This window comes from Salmo salar, chromosome 10 (genome assembly GCF_965601325.2).
Source record: "Salmo salar chromosome 10, fSalSal1, whole genome shotgun sequence".
NCBI classification, from domain to species: domain Eukaryota; kingdom Metazoa; phylum Chordata; class Actinopteri; order Salmoniformes; family Salmonidae; genus Salmo; species Salmo salar.
This window is the reverse complement of record NC_138300.1, coordinates 92,823,894-92,848,112: the sequence shown is the minus strand read 5'-3', so window position 1 is coordinate 92,848,112 and position 24,219 is coordinate 92,823,894. Positions and strand designations below refer to the sequence as shown.

General features: G+C 43.1%; 1 protein-coding gene across 1 annotated transcript in view; it reads left to right on the top strand.

The window, feature by feature from the left end:
* The first annotated feature begins 2,887 nt into the window (after window positions 1-2,887).
* The window catches only part of roraa (RAR-related orphan receptor A, paralog a), a 307,181-nt gene continuing 285,849 nt past the window's right edge, over window positions 2,888-24,219 (top strand). The window contains exon 1 of the mRNA XM_014124802.3: window positions 2,888-3,212. Coding sequence (XP_013980277.1) covers window positions 3,059-3,212 — 154 coding nt within the window. The 5' untranslated portion in view covers window positions 2,888-3,058. The remainder of the gene's footprint in view (window positions 3,213-24,219) is intronic.

The following is a 24,219-nucleotide window of genomic DNA, read 5'->3' as shown; positions in this document are numbered from 1 at the left end:
TTAAGCACTAACCTTTGACAATCTTCATCAGATGACACTCCTAGGACATCATGTTAGACAATACATGCATTTTTTGTTCGATCAAGTTTATATTTATATCCGAAAACCCAATTTTTACATTGGCGCGTGACGTTCAGAAAATGTTTTCTCCCCATAACTCCCAATGCATAGGCACATTTAATTTACAGAAGAACTCATAAACGTTGAAAAAATGTATAACAATTATTTAAAGAATTAGAGATAATCTACTCCTTTATGCAACCACTTTGTCAGATTTCAAAATAACGTTACGGAAAAAGCACATTGTTCAATATTCTGAGTACAGAACTTAGCCTTCAATGCTAAGCTATACAGTTAGCCTACAACGACGGCGTCGACAAATCTCTAACAATATGTTCGAAATATTTACTTACCTTTGCTGATCTTCGGCGGAATGCACTCGGATGGGCACCCACTTCCACAAGAAATGTTCATTTGTTCTGCAAAGTCCATTTATGTCCAAATACGTCCATTTTGTTGACCCATCCAGAACACTTTACAATGCCATGTGGCGTGGACGCAAATCCATAGACGAAATGTTCAAAGTTCCATTACCGTTTGTAGAAACACGTCAAATTATGTTTACAATCAATCCTTTAGGGTATTTTTTTACGTAAAATTGCGATAATTTTACAACCAGGCAATAGCTATTCATCCCAGAAGAAAAATATAAAAATGATGAAGTCACGTGCACACGCATCATAAGACACCTCTCCTCAGACTGGCCAATGATTTACTGAGCCAAAACAGCTGACGGTTGAAACCAGTTCCTAAAGATTGTTGACAGCCAATGGAAGAGCTAGGAGGTGAAACGTAAATCCTATGTCACTGTAGTTTTTCAAGGGATTCAAAACAAAAACTACATTTCTAATTTCTCCCACTTCCTGATTCAATTTTTCTCAGGTTTTTTGCCTGCCATATGAGTTCTGTTTTACTCACAGACACCATTCAAACAGTTTTAGAAGCTTCAGAGTGTTTTCTATTCAAATCTACTAATGATATGCATATTCTATTTTCTGGACCAGAGTAGTAACCTGTTTAAATTGGGTACGTTTTTCATCCGCCGTGAAAATACTGCCCCCTAGCCCCTAGAGGCTAACCCCCGGAGGACAACAACACAACGAGATGCAACAATTCAAGTTTTTTTCTGTCAATTATGATTGTCTTTTGATGTGATGTGATTGACAAAGCTCATTGTTCTATCTGTGTGATTGGTGTGAAGCCAAATCCAAACTGGCTTCTTTTTAACTTTTTTCTGGGTGTGCCAGGACCATTCAAGGTTGAGCTCACTCAGTTTAGCTGAACGTTGATTGCTATTATTGTAAACATTTTTCATCAAGGGAGGCCAAATGCTCTCTGGATTCCCTTGCATTCAATGTGAAGGGAGGCAACAATATCATACTCTTTTTGACCAGACAGATGGACTACAAATACAGAGGGGAGCTGTTTCGCTCACTTTTATGCTTTCTCTGGTGAGATACATTCAGCTTCTTGTGAGTTGAAGGAAAATTATGAAACACAGAGAGAGGAAAGATACATTTTTGGGGGAAGCTTGGCTTCCCTTGGCATACATGAATACACTCCATTTCTGAGTTTCCGACTTGGAATTCCGAGTTGGATGACCTTTCAAAACGATTTTTTCCCAGTCTGAGATCTTATTTTCAGGAGTTCCCAGTTGTCCTGAATGCATTGTAGTCGGATATTTCCGCGTTCCCAGTTGTTCTGAACGCGGCAAGAGTAGGCCTACGGAATGGGCAGCGGAATGTGCCCAAGTGTTTGTAATTACACCACAAGCAATGTAGGCACGCAAGCCCAAGCGGGAATGTAATGCGATGCCCGGTGTAGCCTACTACCACGTAAGCGCAGACATACCTGTTCTCAAATATACGCATGCATTTTCGTGTATTTTGCCTGGTTTTAATGTCTATGATCTTTAGCGAGACAGTTTGGAGAGAAATTTAAAAAAGAAAGCAAGACAGGCTCCAGCAGCTTTGATCAGTGGCTTGAGGGTCAGTTACAGACAAGCTTAATCTACTGAGAGAAATACAGCCATATGTTCTGAGCCCCAACATTTTTAATAAAAATAACAAATATTAATCAGCAGCAGCATTGTCATTAGCAGCATCCTCATCAGCATCTCCTCAATGTCATCATCCCCATCCTCCTCATGATCATCACATTGACATAGAGACTCATGTTAATATTATCACTTTTTGGTGGCCTATCTCAGCTCTATACATTTGGAGGAATCTCTTGAAAGCTGCATAAATAATTCCAGTGCTACCAATTATGCACGCGTCTCTGGGCTTTTACACTGTAAACCTTAAAATATAGATGATGATGATGGGGGTGCTGGTGGTGGTGATGATGAGAGCAAAAAAAAGAGCTGAATAGCATCGACTGTGCAGGCATGGACGTGTTCTCTTCATTTTCTCTCTAGAGTTGATTGTCGTTGCATAAGCCTAGGCATGTTAATTGTCAATATTGATTTTGTAAAATTGTCAGTAAATTGAATATAGGCTATAATGTTATGGAATGTTGAAGTTGTAAGCAGCCTTTTACACAGAGGGACAGGCTTTTAAACACTGAACAGGAGACAGCGTATTGTGCAGATTTCTCGAAGTGCTATTAATGATTTTTGAACACACTGATGAGAGACTTTAGCCTACAATCAGAGTTTATCATGTGAATGAATATTGGGATGATAAACTCGATACAAGCGTTAGTTGGCTGCAACAAACTGCCATTCCCATGAAATAAACTCGCAGGCACTACTGCACATCTATTAATCGGCTATTGACAACCTTTCCCTTTTCAGTTGCATGACTGAAGCTCTCTCTAGCGCTGCCGATGGACAATCAAATCTTCACACCCACCTCTAGATACACTCGCATTTTTTCATTTCGTAGTTCTACTTCTACTCTAAAATAGATAGCTAGACGGACTCTCGCGGCTCACAAATCATAGAGACTTTTCGTGAAATACTAGCAATAGTTTAACAGTAAATCTGAAATTCAACATGGAGTCCCCTCCAGATCCAGCAAGCGACCCGGGCAACAGCGCCTCTGAGCCGGCTACACCGGCCAGGGAAACCCCGGTAAACCTAGAGACGCTCCGAAAAGCGGACCATCCAGCCCCTGTTCGAAGGCAGACCTGTTCAAGTACCAACAGAGGTAAGCGGCTGACATCTCTCATCACGAGAAATATTGATTGATTACCGAATTGATGCCTCAAACTTCAAAATGAATTCGTTGCATGGAGAACTTGAATTATAGAGGTCTCAAAAATTGTCTATAACGTTACCTGAATAGTGTAAAAACCACCTGGAACAGATTAATTCTTATTGCGCTACATTTGTAAAATGGCCATATTTATTATGATGAGCGAGTTGCTTCTGTGTTGCCCTTGTGTTCAAGCACAACTGACAGAGATCCAACCATTGTCGTATGTATCATTGGGAGACAAATTACTCAGTGAATAGAACAATTATAGATAGGATAGTCAATTACACAGGTCGATTAGGACCTACAATTCCCTTAAAACACAAGAACACCAACTACGCTATATTATCTTTCTACACGTTTATTAGGCTATACTACACAATGGTAGGTTACTAAATATTAGTGAACTTTGGGAAACTGTAAGCTATCGAACACCAGTCCCTTCAACTTCTAAAGGGACATGTATTTTATGGTCGTATTTATTTCCAAGTGATTTACAGAAAATATAATTTTGTGTGTTTATGAAATAGACAAATCAGCAGCAGGAATTTGATGTTCCTTCCCTTGCGAGCGCGCGCTAGCTCTGATACGTTGTAGTGGACATGAAGAGATGACAACTGCCTGATGATGGACACGATAGACGTTGTGGTCATTTATCAAATCAAGTCTATGATTGTGTTGGTCCCGTATACATTTCTTAAGAATATGTGAGATTGAGTACGGTGCGTGTTGTACAGTAGGCTACAGACATTATTTAGCCACACCCCCTCTAGACTGCTTCCATTCAACTCGTCCAAGTTCAATGGAAATATTTCCAGACTATAATACTCCAAAGTACAGTGTGTTCACATACTACTATGACACTAAATTACATATTAGACATGTAAATGTATTCATCGCGCTGTGGTTTGCATGATCATATTTCCTCTGCGTAAGCGGTATATTTAGAGTCTAATATGGTGAATGTGGAATGTAAGCTGGTTATGTAACAGGTAGCAATAAACAGAGGCGCGCACAGAAAGAGAGATAGCGAAAATCATTACATATATTTCACTTTGTAGATGCGTTCTTGACTCCACAGTTCAAGACAAGTGTAATGTTTTTTACCACTTAGTATTCCAGCTGCAGAAGAGTACGATGTTTTGTCATGAACACGAGATTGTTTACATTTAGTAGATCCCAGCCAGTGCTCAGTTATGTAATAACAGGCAAAGCCAGGTAGTTTTGAAGGCATTTCGGTCCGAGCCTTGTTAGGTTCATCTGACGGCTGTTTTATGAAGTCTGGCTCCTAGACACTTTTAACCTGCTGACCCATATTCACCCCCACCCATTTATGCATAGGATTAAAGTGTCTGGAGAGAAAGACAGGAAAAAAAAAGTTTTTTTGCTCTGTTATGTAATGATTGAATGGGTGGGGGGAAAAAGTATTAATGTTTAGTGGGACAAACCTCTTTCCGAATGCATTTAGTTAACTTGAATATGTATGGCATGCATAGCAAAAGTTCTCCTGTAGCACTTTTTCAAGTTTTTAATAACAGGCCTACTTATAACCTACAATTAATAATGTTACTGTATTCTTCTTCTCCAGCTGTTTCCTTTGAGATAATTGTAACAAATATGATGAAATCATTAAGTAATATATGTTTATTATCAAAACTTGTGCGATTTCTTCGATTATCTGTTTTCCAGGGAGGCTGAACTTTTTGATTTGGCCTCGTTTTTTTTTGCTTGGTCATTTAGAAATGCAGCGACTATATCTGAAGCCAAACGAGAGTTGTCTTGGGGGGTGGTTTAATATGGGTGTCTATTGTGTGTGTGTTCGCATGTGGCAAGCGTTTGTACATGCAATCTGCCAAAACGGTACACAGTTACAGTCACTCACCCTTCTAGATAACTTAAAACAGTCTAACAAGGTCTTGTGTCTTGAAGTTGCCTAGGCTAGCTTTCGCCAATTAGCTTCAGCCGGCTGGTGATATTGTACCTTGTACATTGTGTAATTTACTGACGGTCCCTAGTGTAGATCCCCATAGGGATATCAAATGTCAAACCAAATTGACCATGGGCATTACGATCGGGTCATGTGCAGCTGCGCTCCGAATTGATGATTACTTGGGTGCAGCCAGCTGTGGGCATGTGGGTAGGATTTAAATAAACCCAACCCAAGGAAAACTGTTACGGTACCCTTCATTCCATGACATACCCTTTTTTCCTATCGTCTCGCAAAGCTCAGTTTTGGACGAGATTGACTTGATGACCAAAACTATCATATTTACACTTTGTAGTCAATTTTGTCTAGAATACATGCATATGACTCATATTTATGCCACATAGGCCGTTTTTCAAAACGAGAAGTTGCTTTTTAGGGGCAGTTGCTCTTTAAGCGCTTGAACACACCAGTAGAGTTTGCCTGCCGAGAGTACTTGTGAAACGTGTGCAAACAGATTTTATGAACGTGAGATCCACATTCGGTGCGATGTGTGCGACCCTTTAAACTTTGCTTTTGTAGAAACTGAAACAGATTTTGTTTATTGAACCTTGGTACAGTATGATAAATGTATTTTCCCCACAGTGCATGAAATTATTCAAAATATTTATAATTGCTATTGGTTGGTGGCACAATCCAGTATGAGATTACTCAACAATGTGAAACAATAAAAATGTAAAGCATTTCCAGGATTACAGTGCTGGGTTTAGACACTGCATTTTAGGATATACTCAAAAAACAATATCTGAAATACTGCAGATGCTTACTGAGGAACACTTTCCGTTTTCACTCCCAGTGTATTGACATTTCTGAGGATGCACATTTCTTATCCCGTATGCAGAGCATTTACTGTTTTAACCCTGAGCACTAATACCCTTTAAGTAGAAAAGGCTTACTTCAGCAGAAGCTGTGCTGGAAGACTAGAGTGGGTCAGAGAACGGGCCTTGGAGGTCTGTGGATATCATTAGTGGAAAGAAGAAAGGGTGTTATTTTCATATTGCAGGATCCCTCAGTTCGTGAGGAGCAAATTTGGAAACAATCAATATTAATGGCTTGTTATGTAAGTTGACGGCCTCTGTGTAGGTTGGGATGAAGCCTCAGAATTACACAGGGAAGCTGAAGCTCTGAAGGTCCTCCATCCTGCACTTTCTAGCCCTAAACGAGCCTCAGCTATGCTGTTGTGTATGTGCATCTCTCTGTTTGTATATGCTGTACATAATCACACTATGGAGACTGCCTTGAATGAACAGTTAAGAGTAGAGTAATGCGTTATTGACACTGGGATTACTGTAGTGCAGGCTTGTATCTGAGGCTAGAGACGTGATTGTAATATTCAGAGTGTGCTGTGGTGTTTTAACATCATTTTCCCACCATGGAAAGAAAGTGGTAAGACGGCTGACCTGCCATTAGTGCAGGACTTCCCATATAATTTATCAATTGGCATGGCAGATGAATTACTTTTCTTTAATGTTTTTACCTTACTGCAACATTATGAAAGCTGTAATTTGGTGAAGGGCAAACAGGCTCAATCTAGCAGGTGTATTGTTCAGTAGGACAGTGATACTGTACATTTGTTTATGTGTAACTCTGTGTTATTGTTTTTGTTGCACTGCTTTGCTTTATCTTGGCCAGTTCGCAGTTGTACATGAGAATTGTTCTCAACTGGCCTACCTGGTTAAATAAAGGTGAAATAAAAAATAAAAAAATACTCACACATATTGCACACACCTCAACATACCATGTCACACAAGAGTAGACGATTGTGCAGGTTGCCTTACCACTTATCTCAAACTTTGTTAGCTGTTCCATGTCTGTCATGCAGGCTGAAGTTATATACAGCACTTTTAACATAGGTGCCATTACTTGTGTAGTTTTCTTTGGCTGGACATTGCTAGTCCAAACTAAACTCTTCATGGTATGGCCTGTCCTTTCTAGACACTTAAGTGGACTTCACCAACACAGCCTGCCGATTGGTTCTATTTGTGCAGACGGAGGCAGCGCTGTGGGCTGGAGTGGTTGGCATGTGTTTACTCTGTGCTGACAGAAGACGGATGAGGTAAAGGGAAGCAGAGGCCTCTAAACGAGGTTCTTCACAAATCCTGTGAGCCTGGAGCTGGCACGGTCCTCACACTACTCCATTGGACAGCAGCGTTCGTGACGCTATGACATTCTCAAATACCAGGGATCACAGTTCCCTGCTCGCTGAGGAGGGCCAAGCAGCAGGTAGCCGCCATGCAGACAGTCAATGTACATCCTGGAGAGCAACTCGTGTGTGTGTCTTTCTTTTTGGCAGACAGCCCTTGACGTAATAATGGGCTGTCTCTCCCTGTTGTTAATACTTCGAGGAGTGTGAGGTGTCCCAAGCTGTCATGTTGTTGGCTACATGTCATGTTTTGTATCAGCTGGAGGGCTAAATTGTGTTGTTAAACAGGGTAAGGGTCAGGATTAGCCTATGCAAAGTTCACAGTACAAGACATGTTTAATCGGGCCTGTGTGTAGCTGGTGTAGAGAGTCAGGCGCAGGACAGCAGATATGAGTAATCAACGTATTTACTCAAATATACACAAATACAACACAATATTCTGAGCCCACAATAACGGACCGTATACAAGACAAACAATCGCTCACAAACAACTATGGGGGAACAGAGGGTTAAATAATGAACAAGTAATTGGGGGATTGAAACCAGGTGTGTAAAACAAAGACAAAACAAATGGAAAATGAAAAGTGGATCGGCGATGGCTAGAAAGCCGGTGACGTCGACCGCCGAACGCCGCCCAAACAAGGAGAGGGACCGACTTCGGAGCCGCGTGCCGACACCGACCTCGGGGGCGACCCAGAGGATGAAGCGCAGGGCGATCCGGGTGGAGACGGTGGAACTCCCGCAGCAACGAAAGGTCCAAGACGTCCTCCACCGGCACCCAGCATCTCTCCTCCGGACCGTACCCCTCCCACTTCATGAGGTACTGAAGGCCCCTCGCCCGACGCCTCGAGTCCAGGATGGCTCGAACAGCATACGCCGGGGCCCCCTCAATGTCCAGAGGGGGCGGAGGAACCTCCCGCACCTCAGACTCCTGGAGTGGACCAGCCACCACCGGCTTGTGGAGAGACACATGGAACGAGGGATTAATACGGTCATCTGGGGGAAGCTGTAACCTGTATCTCCTCAGGACTTTGAATGGCCCCACAAACCCTGGACCCAGCTTCCGGCAGGGTAGGCGGTGGGGCAGGTTTCGGGTCGAGAGCCAGACCCGGTCCCCCGGTGCGAACACCGGGGCCTCACTGCGGTGGCGGTCGGCGCTCGCCTTCTGCCGCCTCACGGCCCGTTGCAGGTGCACATGAGCGGCGTCCCAGGTCTCCTCCGAGCGCTTAACCTCTCTGGTGTATGTGGGACGTGACCGTCCCACCTGCGGGACACACTATTCAACAGCCAGTGAAATAGCAGGGTGCCAAATTCAAAACGACAAAAATCTCATAATTCAAATTTCTCAAACATACAACTATTATATCCCATTTTAAAGATAAGATTCTCATTAATCCAACCACATTGTCCGAATTTCAAAAAGGCTTTACGGCGAAAGCATAGCATCAGATTATGTTAGCACATCACCTTGACAAGAAAAACCACACAGCCATTTTCCAAGCAAGGAGAGGCGTCACAAAAACCAGAAATACAGCTAAAATTAATCACTAACCTTTGATGATCTTCATCAGATGGCACTCATAGGACTTCATGTTACACAATACATGTATGTTTTGCTCGATAAAGTTCATATTTATATCCAAAAACCCCATTTTACATTGGCGCGTGATGTTCAGAAAATGTATTGCCTCCCAAATTTCCGGTGAATGAGCACATCAATTTACAAAAATGCTCATCATAAATGTTGATAAACTTTACAACAGTTATTGAAAGAATTATAGATACACTTCTCCTTAATGCAACCGCTGTGTCAGATTTCAAAATAGCTTTATGGCGAAAGCACATTTTTCAATATTCTGAGTACAGAGCTCAGCCATCAAAGCAAGCTATACAGTTACCCGCCAAGTTCTGGAGTCAAAAAAAGTCAGAAATAGTATTATAAATCTTCACTTACCTTTGCTGATCTTTGTCGGAATGCACTCCCAGGACTCCCACTTCCACAAGAAATGTTTGTTTTGTTCGCTAAACTCCATATTTATGTCCAAATACCTCCATTTTGTTCGCGCGTTCAGTCGAGTTATCCAAATGCGCCATGCTCGCGCATTTTGTTGAGACGAAAAGTCCAAAAAGTTATACTACAGTTTGTAGAAACATGTCAAACGATGTATAGCATCAATCTTTAGGATGTTTTTATCATACATCTTTGATAATATTCCAACCGGACAAATCCTTTGTCTTCAGAAAGGAAAAAGCAAGCACCTTGCGCTGACGGCCACGCGCATGAATGATCTAATGGCTCTCAGCCACACACCTGGTTGAAATGACTGTCATTCCCTTCCAGGTCACAGTAGAAGCCTGTAACAACATTCTAAAGACTGTTGACATCTAGTGGAAGCCTTAGTAACTGCAAAATGACCCTCTAAGTCACTGTAGTTTGAATAGGGAATCAATGAAAAAAATTACAAGCCTCAGATTTTCAACTTCCTGGTTGGATTTTTCTCAGGGTTTTGCCTGCCATATGAGTTCTGTTATACTCACAGACATCATTCAAACAGTTTTAGAAACGTCAGAGTGTTTTCTATCCAAATGTAATAATACTATGCATATCCTACCTTCTGAGACTGAGTAGCAGGCAGTTTAATTTTGGCACGCCTTTCATCCGGACGTCAAAATACTGCCCCCTACCCTAGAGAAGTTAAACCATTCGTCCACCGCAGGAGCTTCGATCTGGCTCTGATGCCAAGGTGCCAGAACCGGCTGATACCCCAGTACGCACTGGAAGGGGGAGAGGTTAGTGGAGGAGTGGCGGAGTGAGTTTTGGGCCATCTCTGCCCAGGGGATGAACGCCGCCCACTCCCCCGGCCGGTCCTGGCAATATGACCGCAGAAACCTACCCACATCCTGGTTTACTCTCTCCACCTGCCCGTTACTCACAGGGTGAAAACTGGAGGTGAGGCTGACCGAGACCCCCAGACGTTCCATGAACGCCCTCCATACCCTGGACGTGAACTGGGGACCTCGATCAGAGACTATGTCCTCAGGCACTCCGTAGTGCCGGAAGACGTGAGTGAACAGGGCCTCCGCAGTCTGTAGGGCCGTAGGGAGACCGGGCAAAGGAAGGAGACGGCAGGACTTAGAAAACCGATCCACAACAACCAGGATCGTGGTGTTGCCCTGTGAGGGAGGAAGACCCATCAGGAAGTCCACCGACAGGTGCGACCACGGCCGTTGTGGAACAGGTAGGGGTTGTAACTTCCCTCTGGGCAGGTGCCTGGGAGCCTTGCACTGGGCGCACACCGAGCAGGAGGAAACATAAACCCTCACGTCCTTGGCCAAGGTGGACCACCAGTACTTCCCTCTAAGACAGCGCACCGTCCGACCGATGCCAGGATGACCAGAGCAGGGTGACGTGTGGGCCCAATAGACCAAACGGTCGCAGACAGCAGACGGAACGTACAGACGCCCAGCTGGACACCGGTGGGGAGTGGGCTCTGTGCGTAACGCCCGCTTGATGTCCGCGTCCAGCTCCCACACCACCGGGGCCACCAGGCAAGGAGTGTGATCCATGGACCGCTCCTCTGTGTCATACATCCGGGACAGTGCGTCTGCCTTAGCGTTCTGGGAACCTGGTCTGTAGGACAGAGTGAAAACAAAACGGGTAAAGAACATGGCCCACCTTGCCTGGCGAGGGTTCAGTCTCCTCGCCGACTGGATGTACTCCAGATTGCGGTGGTCAGTCCAGATGAGAAAAGGGTGTTTAGCCCCCTCAAGCCAATGTCTCCACGCCTTCAGAGCCTTGACAACAGCCAACAGCTCCCGGTCCCCCACATCATAGTGTCGCTCCGCCGGGCTGAGCTTCTTCGAAAAGAAAGCACAGGGGTGGAGCTTTGGTGGCGTGCCCGATCGATGAGAGAGCACGGCTCCTATCTCAACCTCGGACGCGTCCATCTCCACTATGAATGCCAAAGAGGGATCCGGATGAGTCAGCACGGGAGCCAAGGTAAACAGAGCCTTCAGGTGACCAAAAGCCCTGTCCGCCTCAGCCGACCACTGCAGTCGCACCGGTCCCCCCTTCAGCAGTGAGGTAATGGGAAAACCCTGGATAAACCTCCGGTAGTAGTTGGCAAACCCTAGAAACCGCTGCACTTCCTTTACCGTGGTGGGAGTCGGCCAATTACGCACGGCTGAAATGCGGTCACTCTCCATCTCCACCCCTGACATGGAAATGCGGTACCCTAGGAAGGAGACAGACTGTTGGAAGAACAGACATTTCTCAGCCTTGACGTACAGGTCATGCTCCAACAGTCTACCAAGCACCCTGCACCCCAGGGACACATGCTTGGCGCGTGTAGCGGAGTATATCAGAATGTCGTCAATAAACACCACTACACCCTGCCCGTGCAGGTCCTGGAAAATCTCGTCAACAAAGGCCTGGAAGACTGATGGAGCATTCATCAACCCGTACGGCATGACGAGGTACTCATAGTGCCCTGAAGTGGTACTAAATGCCGTCTTCCTCTCATCCCCCTCCTGGATACGCATATATGTTTCCATAGCCACCGTCTCCTCCTGTGACAGAGGATACACGTGACTCCTGGGAAGTGCTGCGTCTACCAGGAGATTTATCGCACAATCCCCCTGTCGATGGGGTGGTAATTGAGTCGCCTTCTTCTTACAGAAGGCGAGAGCCAAATCGGCATATTCTGAGGGGATGCACACGGTGGAGACCTGGTCTGGACTTTCCACCGTAGTCGCACCGATAGAAACCCCTACACACCTCCCCGAGCACTTTTGTGACCACCCCTTGAGAGCCCTCTGTTGCCACGAAGTAGTCGGGTCATGACAGGCCAACCAGGGTAGGCCCAGCACCACGGGAAATGCAGGAGAATCAATAAGGAAGAGACTGATTCTCTCCTTGTGACCCTCCTGCGTAACCATGTCTAGTGGAGCAGTGGCCTCCCTAATAAGCCCTGACCCTAATGGTCAACTATCTAGGGCGTGCACAGGGAAGGGCATATCCACAGGAACAAGGGGGATCCCTAAACTATGGGTAAATGAATGGTCAATAGAATTCCCAGCTGCGCCTGAATCTACGAGCACCTTATGCTGGGAATGTGGGGAAAACTCATGAAATTTTATAAACACATACATGTGAGCAACAGGGGGCTCTGGGTGAGCCTGGTGCCGACTCACCTGGGGTGACATGATAGTGCCCTGCCTGCTGCCTTGACTCCCTGAAGAACCCCCCCAGCACCGACCAGCAGTGTGCCCTTTGTGGCCACAGATGGTGCAGGGAATGGCCCCTCCTCCGGTCGCCCTAAGCGCAGCACCTCCCAGCTCCATGGGTGTCAGAGCGGAGGTGCTGGGGGATGGAACTGACAGGCCCCGATCCGGACGTCCGCGGGTAGCCAGCAGGTTGTCCAGCCGGATGGACAGGTCCAAAAGCTGGTCCAACGTGAGGGTGGTGTTTCGGCAGGCCAACTACCGACGGACATCCTCGCGCAGACTGCACCGGTAGTGATCGATCAGGGCCCTGTCGTTCCATCCCGCGCTGGCGGCTAGGCTCCGGAAGTCCAATGCGAAATCCTGTGCACTCCTCGTCCCCTTCCTCAGGTGGAACAGATGTTCACCCGCCGTGGTCGAAAACTGCCCGAAAGCGGCGGGTGAACTCTGCGTAATGGTCCAACGCTGCGTCTCCCTCACTCCATACGGCATTGGCCCACTCCAGGGCTTTGCCTGAGAGGCAGGAGACGAGGGCGGACACGCTCTCACATCCCGAAGGAGCCGGGTGGACGGTCGCCAGGTAGAGTTCCAGCTGGAGTAGGAAACCCTGGCATCCGGCAGCCGTCCCATCATACTCCCTCGGGAGCGCGAGTCGAATCCCACTGGCACCGGGTAAAGGGAGGGTGGACAGTGGGGCCTGATGTAGTGGGGCTGGTGGAGATGCTGGACGACCTCCTCCTCTCTCCCAACGATCCATCGTCTGCAGCACGCGATCCATGGCGGTGCCCAGACGTTGCAACATGGTCGCGTGCTGCTGGACGCGCTCCTCTATCGCCACAGGGAGGGCATCTGCTCCTGCTGACTCCATTTGAAGGGTGAGTGATTCTGTAATCGAGCCTGTGTGTAGCTGGTGTAGAGAGTCAGGCGCAGGACAGCAGGTATGAGTAATCAACGTATTTACTGAAGTATACACAAATACAACACAATATTCCGAGCCGACAATTATGGACCGTATACAAGACAAACAATCACTCACAAACAACCATGGGGGAACAGAGGGTTAAATAATGAACAAGTAATTGGGGGATTGAAACCAGGTGTGTAAAACAAAGACAAATCAAATGGAAAATGAAAAGTGGATCGGCGATGGCTAGAAAGCCGGTGACGTCGACCGCCGTACGCTGCCCGAACAAGGAGAGGGACCGACTTCGGCGGAAGTCGTGACAACATGTCCATTTAACCAATGTACTGAGGTAAATGCTGACACAAAGTTGTTTAAATATGGAAAGTGTTAGTCAGACTTTAAAGACGTAAGTGAAAACAAAAATTCTAAATGTATGGATGATGCACATTTGTATGTGAAATGTCTCTATATGCACAATATTTCCCCCCAAAATAGAATCATATTTCATTTGTCACATTTTTCGTAAACAACAGTGAAATGCTTACTTATGGGTCCTCTTTCAACAATGCAGACAAAATGTAATACAAAAATATAAATAGTACACATGGCATAAATACACAGTGAATAACGAATAACAACGATGAGTAAAAATAATATGGCTATATACAGGGAGTCTAGAGGCAAAATAAACGCACACCTGTTTAGGTGAGGTACTGGCTAGCGGAATAAACACTTGCAAAATTGAAGGAGAGCCACACACTAGGAGCTCAGATGCAATAATTGAATAACCTAATATCCAACGTTTAGACAGACAAGCTGTCTTCATCGGGGTATAATGACACACTGCGGGGTGACTAGTTTATATAGTGTCAAAGGACACACGCAACTTGTTTTTTGTATGTTAATTTTATATCTGAGAATTAACCAATGATATCAGGCCACACCCAGCCATGATTACAGACACCTGTGTGTGTCCTTTGAAACTATATAAACTAGTCACCCCCCAGTGTTTGTCATTATACCCTGATGGAGACAACTTGTCTGTCGAAACATTGGATATTAGGTAATTAAATTATTGCATCTGAGCTCCTAGAGTGTGCGGCTCTCCTTTAATTTTGCATATATACAGGGAGTACCAGTACCGAGTTAATGTGCAGAGGTACGATGTAATTGAGGTAGCATATACAGTAGGTAGGGTTAAAGTGACTAAGCAACAAGATAGATAATAGACAGTAGCAGCAGTGGGTAGCCATTTGATTATCTATTTAGCAGTCTTGTTTAGCAGTCTTGTGGCTTGGGGGTAGAAGCTTTTCAGGTTCCTGTTAGTTCTGGATGTTCTGCTTACTTTGGCCCAAGCCCTGATCCTCGGGACTCGAAAGAGGAAGCGACGACGCAAAAGAGGCAGACGAGCTGGCATCCTGACTAGGCTACGTTAGCATGTAAATAAAGCGCCTCTACCCTCCATTCTGTTGGCGAACGTACAGTCACTAGAGAACAAACTGGACGTGCTCCGTTGGAGTCGTGGCTGAACAAGGACATGGATAATATACATCTCCCTGGATTTTCCATGCATTGTGAAGACCGGTCGGCAGCATCGGGTAAGATGAGGGGGGAGGGGGCGTGTATCTTTGTTAACAGCTGGTGCGCAATCTCTAATGTTAAGGAAGTCTCAAGTTTTTGATCGCCTGAATACCTCCTGATAAGCTACATACCATACTTTTTACTGCCTATTTTTCATAGCTGTCTATTTACCACCACAAACCGATGCTGGCACTAAGACCGAACTTGAGCTGTATAGGGCAAACAAGAACATTTACACCCAGAGGCGGCACTTCTCATGGCCGTTAATTTTAATGCAGGGAAACTGCAATCTGTTTGACCTAATTTCTACGATCATGTCACCTGTCCAACTAGAGGCGACAAAATTCTATGTTACCTTTACTCCACACACAGAAACTCATACAAAGCTATCCCTTACCCTCCCTTTGGCAAATCTGACCATAACTCTATCCTCCTGATTCCTGGTTACAAGCAAAAACTCGAAAAGGACTGTTTCGTTAGCACAGACGGGAATATTTTCATCCGATAACATTGAGGAGTTTACCACATCAGTCACCGGCTTCATTAATAAATGCATTGACAATGTCGTCCCCACCAAGGTTATTATAGTAAACGAAAACTGAAAATAAAATAAAAATTGCAAAAACTATTTAGTAAATGTTTTTCAAACAAAAAACATTTGAAAAAATGTAAAATAGCAAACCATCATAAATTATATTTAGGTGTCTTCTAATCTTTGGGCAAAAAACAAATGGGGTTTTCAAGCTTAAAAAAATAACCACCAGTCAGTAGGATGCAGACAGCTCAAGAGATATGCAGAAAAATATACAGGTGAAGTCAGAAGTTTACATACACTTAGGTAGGAGTCATTAAAACTCGTTTGTTAACAAGCAATCTGTGAGTGATTGAAAAACTATAGTTTTGGTAAGTCGGTTAAGACATCTACTTTGTGCATGACACAAGTAATTTTTCCAACAATTGTTTACATACAGATTATTTCACTTATAATTCACTGTATCACAATTCCAGTGGGTCAGAAGTTTACATACACTAAGTTGACTGTGCCTTTAAACATTTTTGGAGAATTCCAGAAAATGATGTCATGGCTTTAGAAGCTTCTGATAGACTAATTGACATCATTTGAGTCAATTGGAGGTGTACCTGTGGATGTATTTCAAGGCCTACCTTCAAACTCAGTGCCTCTTTGCTTGACATCATGGGAAAATCAAAAGAAATCAGCCAAGACCTCAGAAAAAATATTGTAGACCTCCACAAGTCTGGTTCATCCTTGGGGGCAATTTCCAAATGCCTGAAGGTACCATGTTCATCTGTACAAACAATAGTACGCAAGTATAAACACCATGGGACCACGCAGCGTCATACCGCACAGGAAGGAGACGTGTTCTGTCTCCTAGAGATGATCGTACTTTGGTGCAAAAAGTGCAAATCAATCCCAGAACAACAGCAAAGGACCCTGTGAAGATGCTGGAGGACACAGGTCCAAAAGTATCTATATCCACAGTAAAACGAGTCCAATATCGACATAACCTGAAAGGCCGCTCAGCAAGGAAGAAGCCACTGCTCCAAAACCGCCATAAAAAAGCCAGACTACGGTTTGCAACTGCACATGCAACTCCAATTGACTCAAATGATGTCAATTAGCCTATCAAAAGCTTCTAAAGCTATGACATTATTTTCTGGAATTGTCTAAGCTGTTTAAAGGCACAGTCAACTTAGTTTATGTAAACTTCTGACCCACTGGAATTGTGATACAGTGAATTATAAGTGAAATAACCTGTGTGTAAACAATTGTTGAAAAATGACTTGTCATGCACAAAGTAAATGTCCTAAATGACTTGCCAAAACTATAGTTTGTTAACAAGAAATTTGTGGAGTGGTTGAAAAACGAGTTTTAATGACTCCAACCTAAGTGTATGCAAATTTCTGACTTCAACTGTAATTTTAACAATTGTATTCGTATTTACAGATGGCATACACGTTTGTTATCAAGACACATGAAAGTTCACATGTTCCAGAAGTAATTTCTGCCCCAAAATAACACAGTTTGATAACAAAAATCTAAGTAAAGGAGTGGCACAGTGGTCTAAGGCACTCCATCTCAGTACAAGATGAGTCATATATATATTTGACACTAATATATATATATATATATATATATTAGTGTCAAAGGTCAAAATAGTTTGCTAACAAGAAATTTGTGGAGCGGTTGAAAAATGAGTTTTAATGACTCCAACCTAAGTGTATGTAAACTTCTGACTTCAACTGTATGTAACCTTCCGACTTCAACTGCACATACTTTTGACATAGAATTAAACATGGCTCTAGATTGCAGGTAAAGGCAGTTTCAAGTGTTTGAAAAATGCTAAATTCTCCAACTTCAGGATGGGGGCCTAGCCCCGCTCTGGACCACACCCCAGCCATCCTCATGTAGTTTGTGCCCCCTCAGATATTTGGGATGCATGATCTCATCTACAGTGTTTCAGAAATATAGCTTCCTCGCATCGAAGATTGTGCTTCAGGTCACTGTCAACCTGGCAGGGCATTAAGTACCTCTGTGTGAGCTATGGAAACACCTGTAAGAGGTAAAGGGGGGCATGTTTACAGAGTCACCTCTCTAGTTCTGGCAGGCAAGGATGACTGTTTATCCAAAGCTGTTGCACTGGATCTGGTTTCTGCCCCTGCATCCCAACCGTTCGTGGAGGGAATATTCTGTCTGTGCACAACTGTCATCAGGCTTGAGAAACCGAACGTCCACCTATCTGGAACGCAGAGTCTTCTTGAAGATAAACCAGAAAATCTTGTTTGGTTGAACAGAAACACACACACACACACACACACACACACACACACACACCTTGTATCTACTTCCCCAGAATCAGATGAACTCATGGATACCATTTTTATGTCTCAATGTTAGCTCGCAAGCCAGCCAGCTAACTTTTGAAGAACATTCTATTGTCGTCCGACATCAAACTTGTTGTTGTCGTTTGTATAAACACAAAAACGCCAGGCTGCATGACATCAGCAGCCTGGTGGTCCAAGATAACATAACTGGTGTATTTTAATACCAATAAACCCATCTGTTTAAAAATGAATTCAGTATATGTCAGTCTAGCAAACCAGGCAACTAAAAGCAACTTTCTAAACAATGTTTTGGTTGTTTTCTAGCTTGTTATCTAGCTAGCTAACGTTATGTTAGCTGGCTAGCCAGTTCAAATAATGACCATAATCATATAGCTGACAACGCCTTAACTTTAGTTAATTTGTATTCATTATTACAGGAAAATAAGCTCACAACAATATCATTATTTACAAGTTAATGGCGGGCTAATTACAGAAAATAGCTTATGGTTTTGAGTGTGATGAAATTAAAGCAGGGCATTCTACCGGAGATCATGAATACTCTCTCATTGGCCTAACATTATATCCTAATTTGACTTTGGTGCAGGTCATGTTGTTGTTCACATTACCGTCTCTCATAAACACAGACTATATCAAATAAAATCTGATTTTATTTGTCACATGCACAGGATACAGAAGGTGTAAACGTTACAGTGAAATGGTTAATTGCATAGTGTAGTCTTTTGTTTAAACATGTAGCTAGCTAGCTAAACAATTAGCCATAGCTCATTATGTTACAACCCTGCATGAATCTACATGTAGCTAAAGCTAACCAACTATGTTCAATGTTAGCTAGCTAAGTAACATTAGGCTATAACTAACAATGCAAATGTCTCTGATATACAAATAATATTACTACACAGATCATACATGTAACGTTAGCTAGCGAACCAGCCAGCCAGGTAACATTAGCTAGCTAGATAACAGTACGCTTTAACTTGCATTGAAAACAACTTTCTGACAAAATTAGAAACTAATAATATCTGAAAATGTAGCTAGCTAAACTCTCTTATCCTTATATATGGATGAGCACCTTTCCCTCTTTGTCATGGATGCCATGGTTGCCCTTAGTTTGAAGATGTAATCTGGAGACAGGTGTTTTATGCAACAGCCTCCTGTATGATTCCCTCCGCATATTTGCAATCAAAAGCCTGAAATTTCTCCATCTCCTTAGCTATCATACTATGCTTCCACCGGGCATTCCACTGACTTCAAAACTTGCAGTTCTTTGTGTAATCTTTCAAGAAATCTGCGTTTGAAAGGATTACCTACACATACTGACCAGCTCATGTTATAGAAAGAAGCATGCTACATGGCAGACCAATCTGCACTCATCTCTCAGCAAGTCTAGCCCATCCATTATCTCAGCCAATCATGGCTAGTGGGAAGGTTCCTGTCTTTTTCCGTGTTTGAACCAAATGGGCTCTTACAGTTCAAGTCGGAGGTTTACATAGACCTTAGCCAAATACATTTAAACTCAGTTTTTCACAATTCCTGACATTTAATCCTAGTAAAAATTCCCTGTCTTAGGTTAGTTAGGATCACCACTTTATTTTAAGAATGTGAAATGTCAGAATAATATTAGAGAGAATGATTTATTTCAGCGTTTATTTATTTCATCACATTCCCAGTGGGTCAGAAGTTTACATACACTCAATTAGTATTAGGTAGCATTGCCTTTAAATTGTTTAACATGGGTCAAATGTTTCAGGTAGCCTTCCACAAGCTTCCCACAATAAATTGGGTGAATTTTGGCCCATTCCTCCTGACAGAGCTGGTGTAACTGAGTCAGGTTTGTAGGCCTCCTTGCTCGCACAGGCTTTTTGGGTTCTGCCCACAGATATTCTATGGGATTGAGGTCAGGGCTTTGTGATGGCCACTCCAATACCTTGACTTTGTTGTCCTTAAGCCATTTTGCCACAACTTTGGAAGTATGCTTGGGGTCATTGTCCATTTGGAAGACCCACTTGCGTCCTAGCTTTAACTTCCTGATTGATGTCTTGAGATGTTGCTTCAATATATCCCCATAATTTTCCTACCTCATGATGCCATCTATTTTGTGAAGCAAAGCACCCCCACAACATGATGCTGCCACCCCCGTGCTTCACGGTTGGGATGGTGTTCTTCAGCTCTCAAGCCTCCCCTTTTTCCTTCAATCATAACGATGGGCATTATGGCCAAACAGTTCTATTTGTTTCATCAGACCAGAGGACATTTCTCCAAAAAGTACGATCTTTGTCACCATGTGCAGTTGCAAACTGGAGTCTGGCTTTTTTATGCCGGTTTTGGAGCAGTGGCTTCTTTCTTGCTGATCGGCCTTTCAGGTTATGTCGATTATAGGACTTGTTTTACTGTGGATATAGATACTTTTGTACCTGTTTCCTCCAGTATCTTCACAAGGTCCTTTGCTGTTGTTCTGGGATTGATTTGCACTCTTCGCACCAAAGTATGTTCATCTCTAGTAGACAGAAAGCGTCTCCTTCCTGAGCGGTTTGACGGCTGCGTGGTCCCATGGTGTTTATACTTGCGTACTATTGTTGGTACAGATGAACGTGGTACCTTCAGGCATTTGTACATTTCTCCCAAGGATGAACCAGACTTGTGGATGTCTAGAATTTTTTTCTGAGGTCTTGGCTGATTTCTTTTGATTTTCCCATGATTTCAAGCAAGGAGGCACTGAGTTTGAAGGTAGGCTTTGAATACATCCACAGGTATACCTCCAATAGGCTAATTGACATCATTTGAGTCAATCAGAAGCTTCTAAAGCCATGACATCATTTTCAGAAATTTTCCATACTGTTTAAAGGCACAGTCAACTTAGTGTATGTAAACCTCTGACCCACTGGAATTGTCATACAGTGAATTATAAGTGAAATAATCTGTCTGTAAACAATTGTTGGAAAAATTCCTTGTGTCATGCACAAAGTAGATGTCCTAACCGACTTGCCAAAACTATAGTTTGTTAACAAGAAATGTGTGGAGTGGTTGAAAAATGAGTTTTAATGACTCCAACCTAAGTGTATGTAAACTTCTGACTTCAACTGTAATTTTAACAATTGTATTCGTATTTATAGATGGCATACAACTTTGTTATCAAGGCATATGAAAGTTCACATGTTCCAGAAGTCATTTCTGCCCCCAAAAAACAGTTTGATAAAAAAAAGTAATTAGTGTCAAAGGTCAAATTCCATGTGATCTAGGACTGGGAATTGCAAGGGACCTCATGATACAATATTACCACGATACGATATGTATTGCGATTCAATACTGCGATTAACATTTCCTAAACATATTGCCACTGTATGTCTGCTGTAGAAAGAAAACAGAGCGATGACAAAATTTGTTTTGATCAGTCAGGGAAATATACTGAACAAAAATATAAACGCATCATGCAACACTTTCAAAGATTTTATTGAGTTACAGTTCATATAAAGAAAATCAGTCAATTGAAATAAATAAATTAAGCCCTAATCTATAGATTTCACATGACTGGGCAGTGGTGCAGCCATGGGTGGGCTTTAGAGGGCATCAGCCCACCCACTTGGCAGCAAGGCCTACCTACTGGGGAGCCAGGCACAGCCAATCAGAATGAGTTTTGGATACACATGGATACACGTGGTCTGCGGTTGTGAGGCTGGTTGGACGTACTGCCAAATTCTCTAAAATGACATTGGAGGCAGTTTATGGTAGAGAAATTAACATTCAATTCCCTGGCAACAACTCTGGTGGACATTCATGCAGTCAACATACCAATTGCACGCTCCCTCAAAACATGAGATATCTGTGGCATCGTGTTGTGTGACAAAGCTGCACATTTTAAATTGGCCTTTTATTGTCCCCAGTACAAGGTGTACCGTTGTAATGATCATGCTGTTTAATAATCTACTTCTTGATATGCCACACCTATCAGGTGGATGGATTATCTTGGCAAAGGAAAAATGCTTACTAACAGGGATGTAAACAAATGTGTGCAAAAATATAAGCAAATGTGAAAGATATAAGCATTTTGTGCCGTATGGAACATTTCTGGGATGTTTTAGTTCAGCTCATGAAACATGAGACGAACACTTTACATGTTGCGTTTATATTTTTGTTCAATGTAATAGTGCTGAAAACATTCTGGTTCAGTATTTAAAAAGAAGATGTAGAACACGCTATAGGATGGAAAATATCTGAGTTTTGGTGCATGTACAGCCGTCTAGCGCTAGCTAACACTTCCTACAGTAGCAAAAAATAAATAATATATTCCACATTGAGGTTCCACACATAGACACAAGGGTCTTGTATTTTTGCTTATATGGAGATCTTACAAAGTTTTAATCGGGCATTGTAAACTAGTCGTGTCCACTACTGTTCTTTGTATTGTTGAAGACAGTAGCAAGAACCATGTGAAAGAAGCTCTGCAGGTAATAATCCCTGTCGTGAAGCTACAGTAGTTTGCACTGTTGGTCTCCCCCTGCCAGACATACAGTATCATGTGTACGATGCTCTCCATGCTATTACCTTCACTCAGGAATGCTCTTAAAATTTTACCTCATGATTATCATTGAGCCTTAACATCTGGAGTTATAGCTCCAAAGTTCACACGTATTTGAAAGCTGTTAGTGTTTGATATCTGTTGGCCTACATGGTGTGTTATTTGAGGGGTAAAAGCTAGGTCCGACCATGTCAATCTATGAAGTTTGATAATTTGTGTCAATTCTAAAATGTATTAAGATAAAGTTAATCCACCACTTGCCCCAATTTACTTTATCAACAAAACATAGTTTATTGACATTCAAACTTTACTGAAAGTTTTGTCCTTGTGGGACAGTTTATTTTGGAGTGCGCATCACCAGTGGCTCAACTGGGGCTGGCAAGGAAGTCTCGGTTGGTGACTAGAAGCAGATTTGATGTGAAATCTCCGGCGGTGAGCGACAGCTCAGATCTGTGGCCCATTTACTGAAGTTAATATCTGAGATAGTAAGTTTTTGAATAGTAATGAACTGAAATACTCCAGATGCATTATTGGAGGGTGTTAAAGGAGTCTATATTTAATGCTGCACACTGTAACCTAAGCAGTGCTGCTGTATAGGATGGCCCTGCAGGGCTGTGTTATGAAGTGGGCCCCTCTGAGGAGGCCTCATGGTAGAGGGAGGTGATGAGTAGGGGGTAAGGGATAACTCAGTAGAATTCTTATGTCACATCCAGCGCCAAACCCTAAGCAGCTCCACTAGTCTGGAGGGTGTACAGAAGTTGAGCAGGTAGGTGAGCTTTCCTTCAGTGAGTTTTTTTAGGTGCCTATGATCAGTGAACAAGCCAACATTGATCAACACTCACATTCCTCTCACCTGAAAGTAATTAAGTCTTTGTGCAGTTTGTGAAAGTGTACCATTGCACCATAATCATACTTATCCTGTCATCAGTTCTACATCAATTGAACATGCATGCACTAAACATGTTCAAACAAAGTCCCATAAATTATTCCTAACGCAGGGAGTGGAGCACCAACATGTGTTGAACACTTGAGAGCAGGGCAGAGAGCCATAGAGCCTTTATCAGCAAGAGGTAACAGTGTAAAACCAGTGGTATTTGCGCAGAACACCCCCAGAGTGCCTTAACTATTACTGTTGGTGAAATGGCACTCGTGGCAGCTGTGTTGTAAGGACTACAGTACCGGTCAAAAGTTTGGATACACCTACTCATTCCAGGGTTTTTCTTTATTTTTACTATAATAGTGGAGACATCACAACTATGAAATAACACATATGGAATCATGTAGTAGCCAAAAAAGTGTCAAACAAATCAAAATGTATTTTATATTTGAGATTCTTCAAAGTAGCCATCTTTTTCCATGATGACAGCTTTGCCCAATCTTGGTATTCTCTCAACCAGCTTCATGAGGTAGTCACTTGGAATGCATTTCAATTAACTGATGGCCTTGTTAAAAGTGAAATGTCTTTCCTTCTTAATGCATTTGAGCCAATCAGTTGTTCATCCTCATATGTCCCATTACAAGATGCATTAAACATGGTTGTTAAAGCAAGTATGGAAAGTCAAAAGGGGCATCAAAAAGTAGGCAATTTGTGGAACTTGACTTAACATTTTATTTGTCCCAATAGACCAGTTTAATTTCTTCTTTGCATATTGTGTTCTGTGTGTTTGTAGGTTTGTGTATTTGCTGCACTTTATTTGTGCAGGTTTAGGATAATGCGAACTCCCAAGATCCTTGAAACCAAACTAT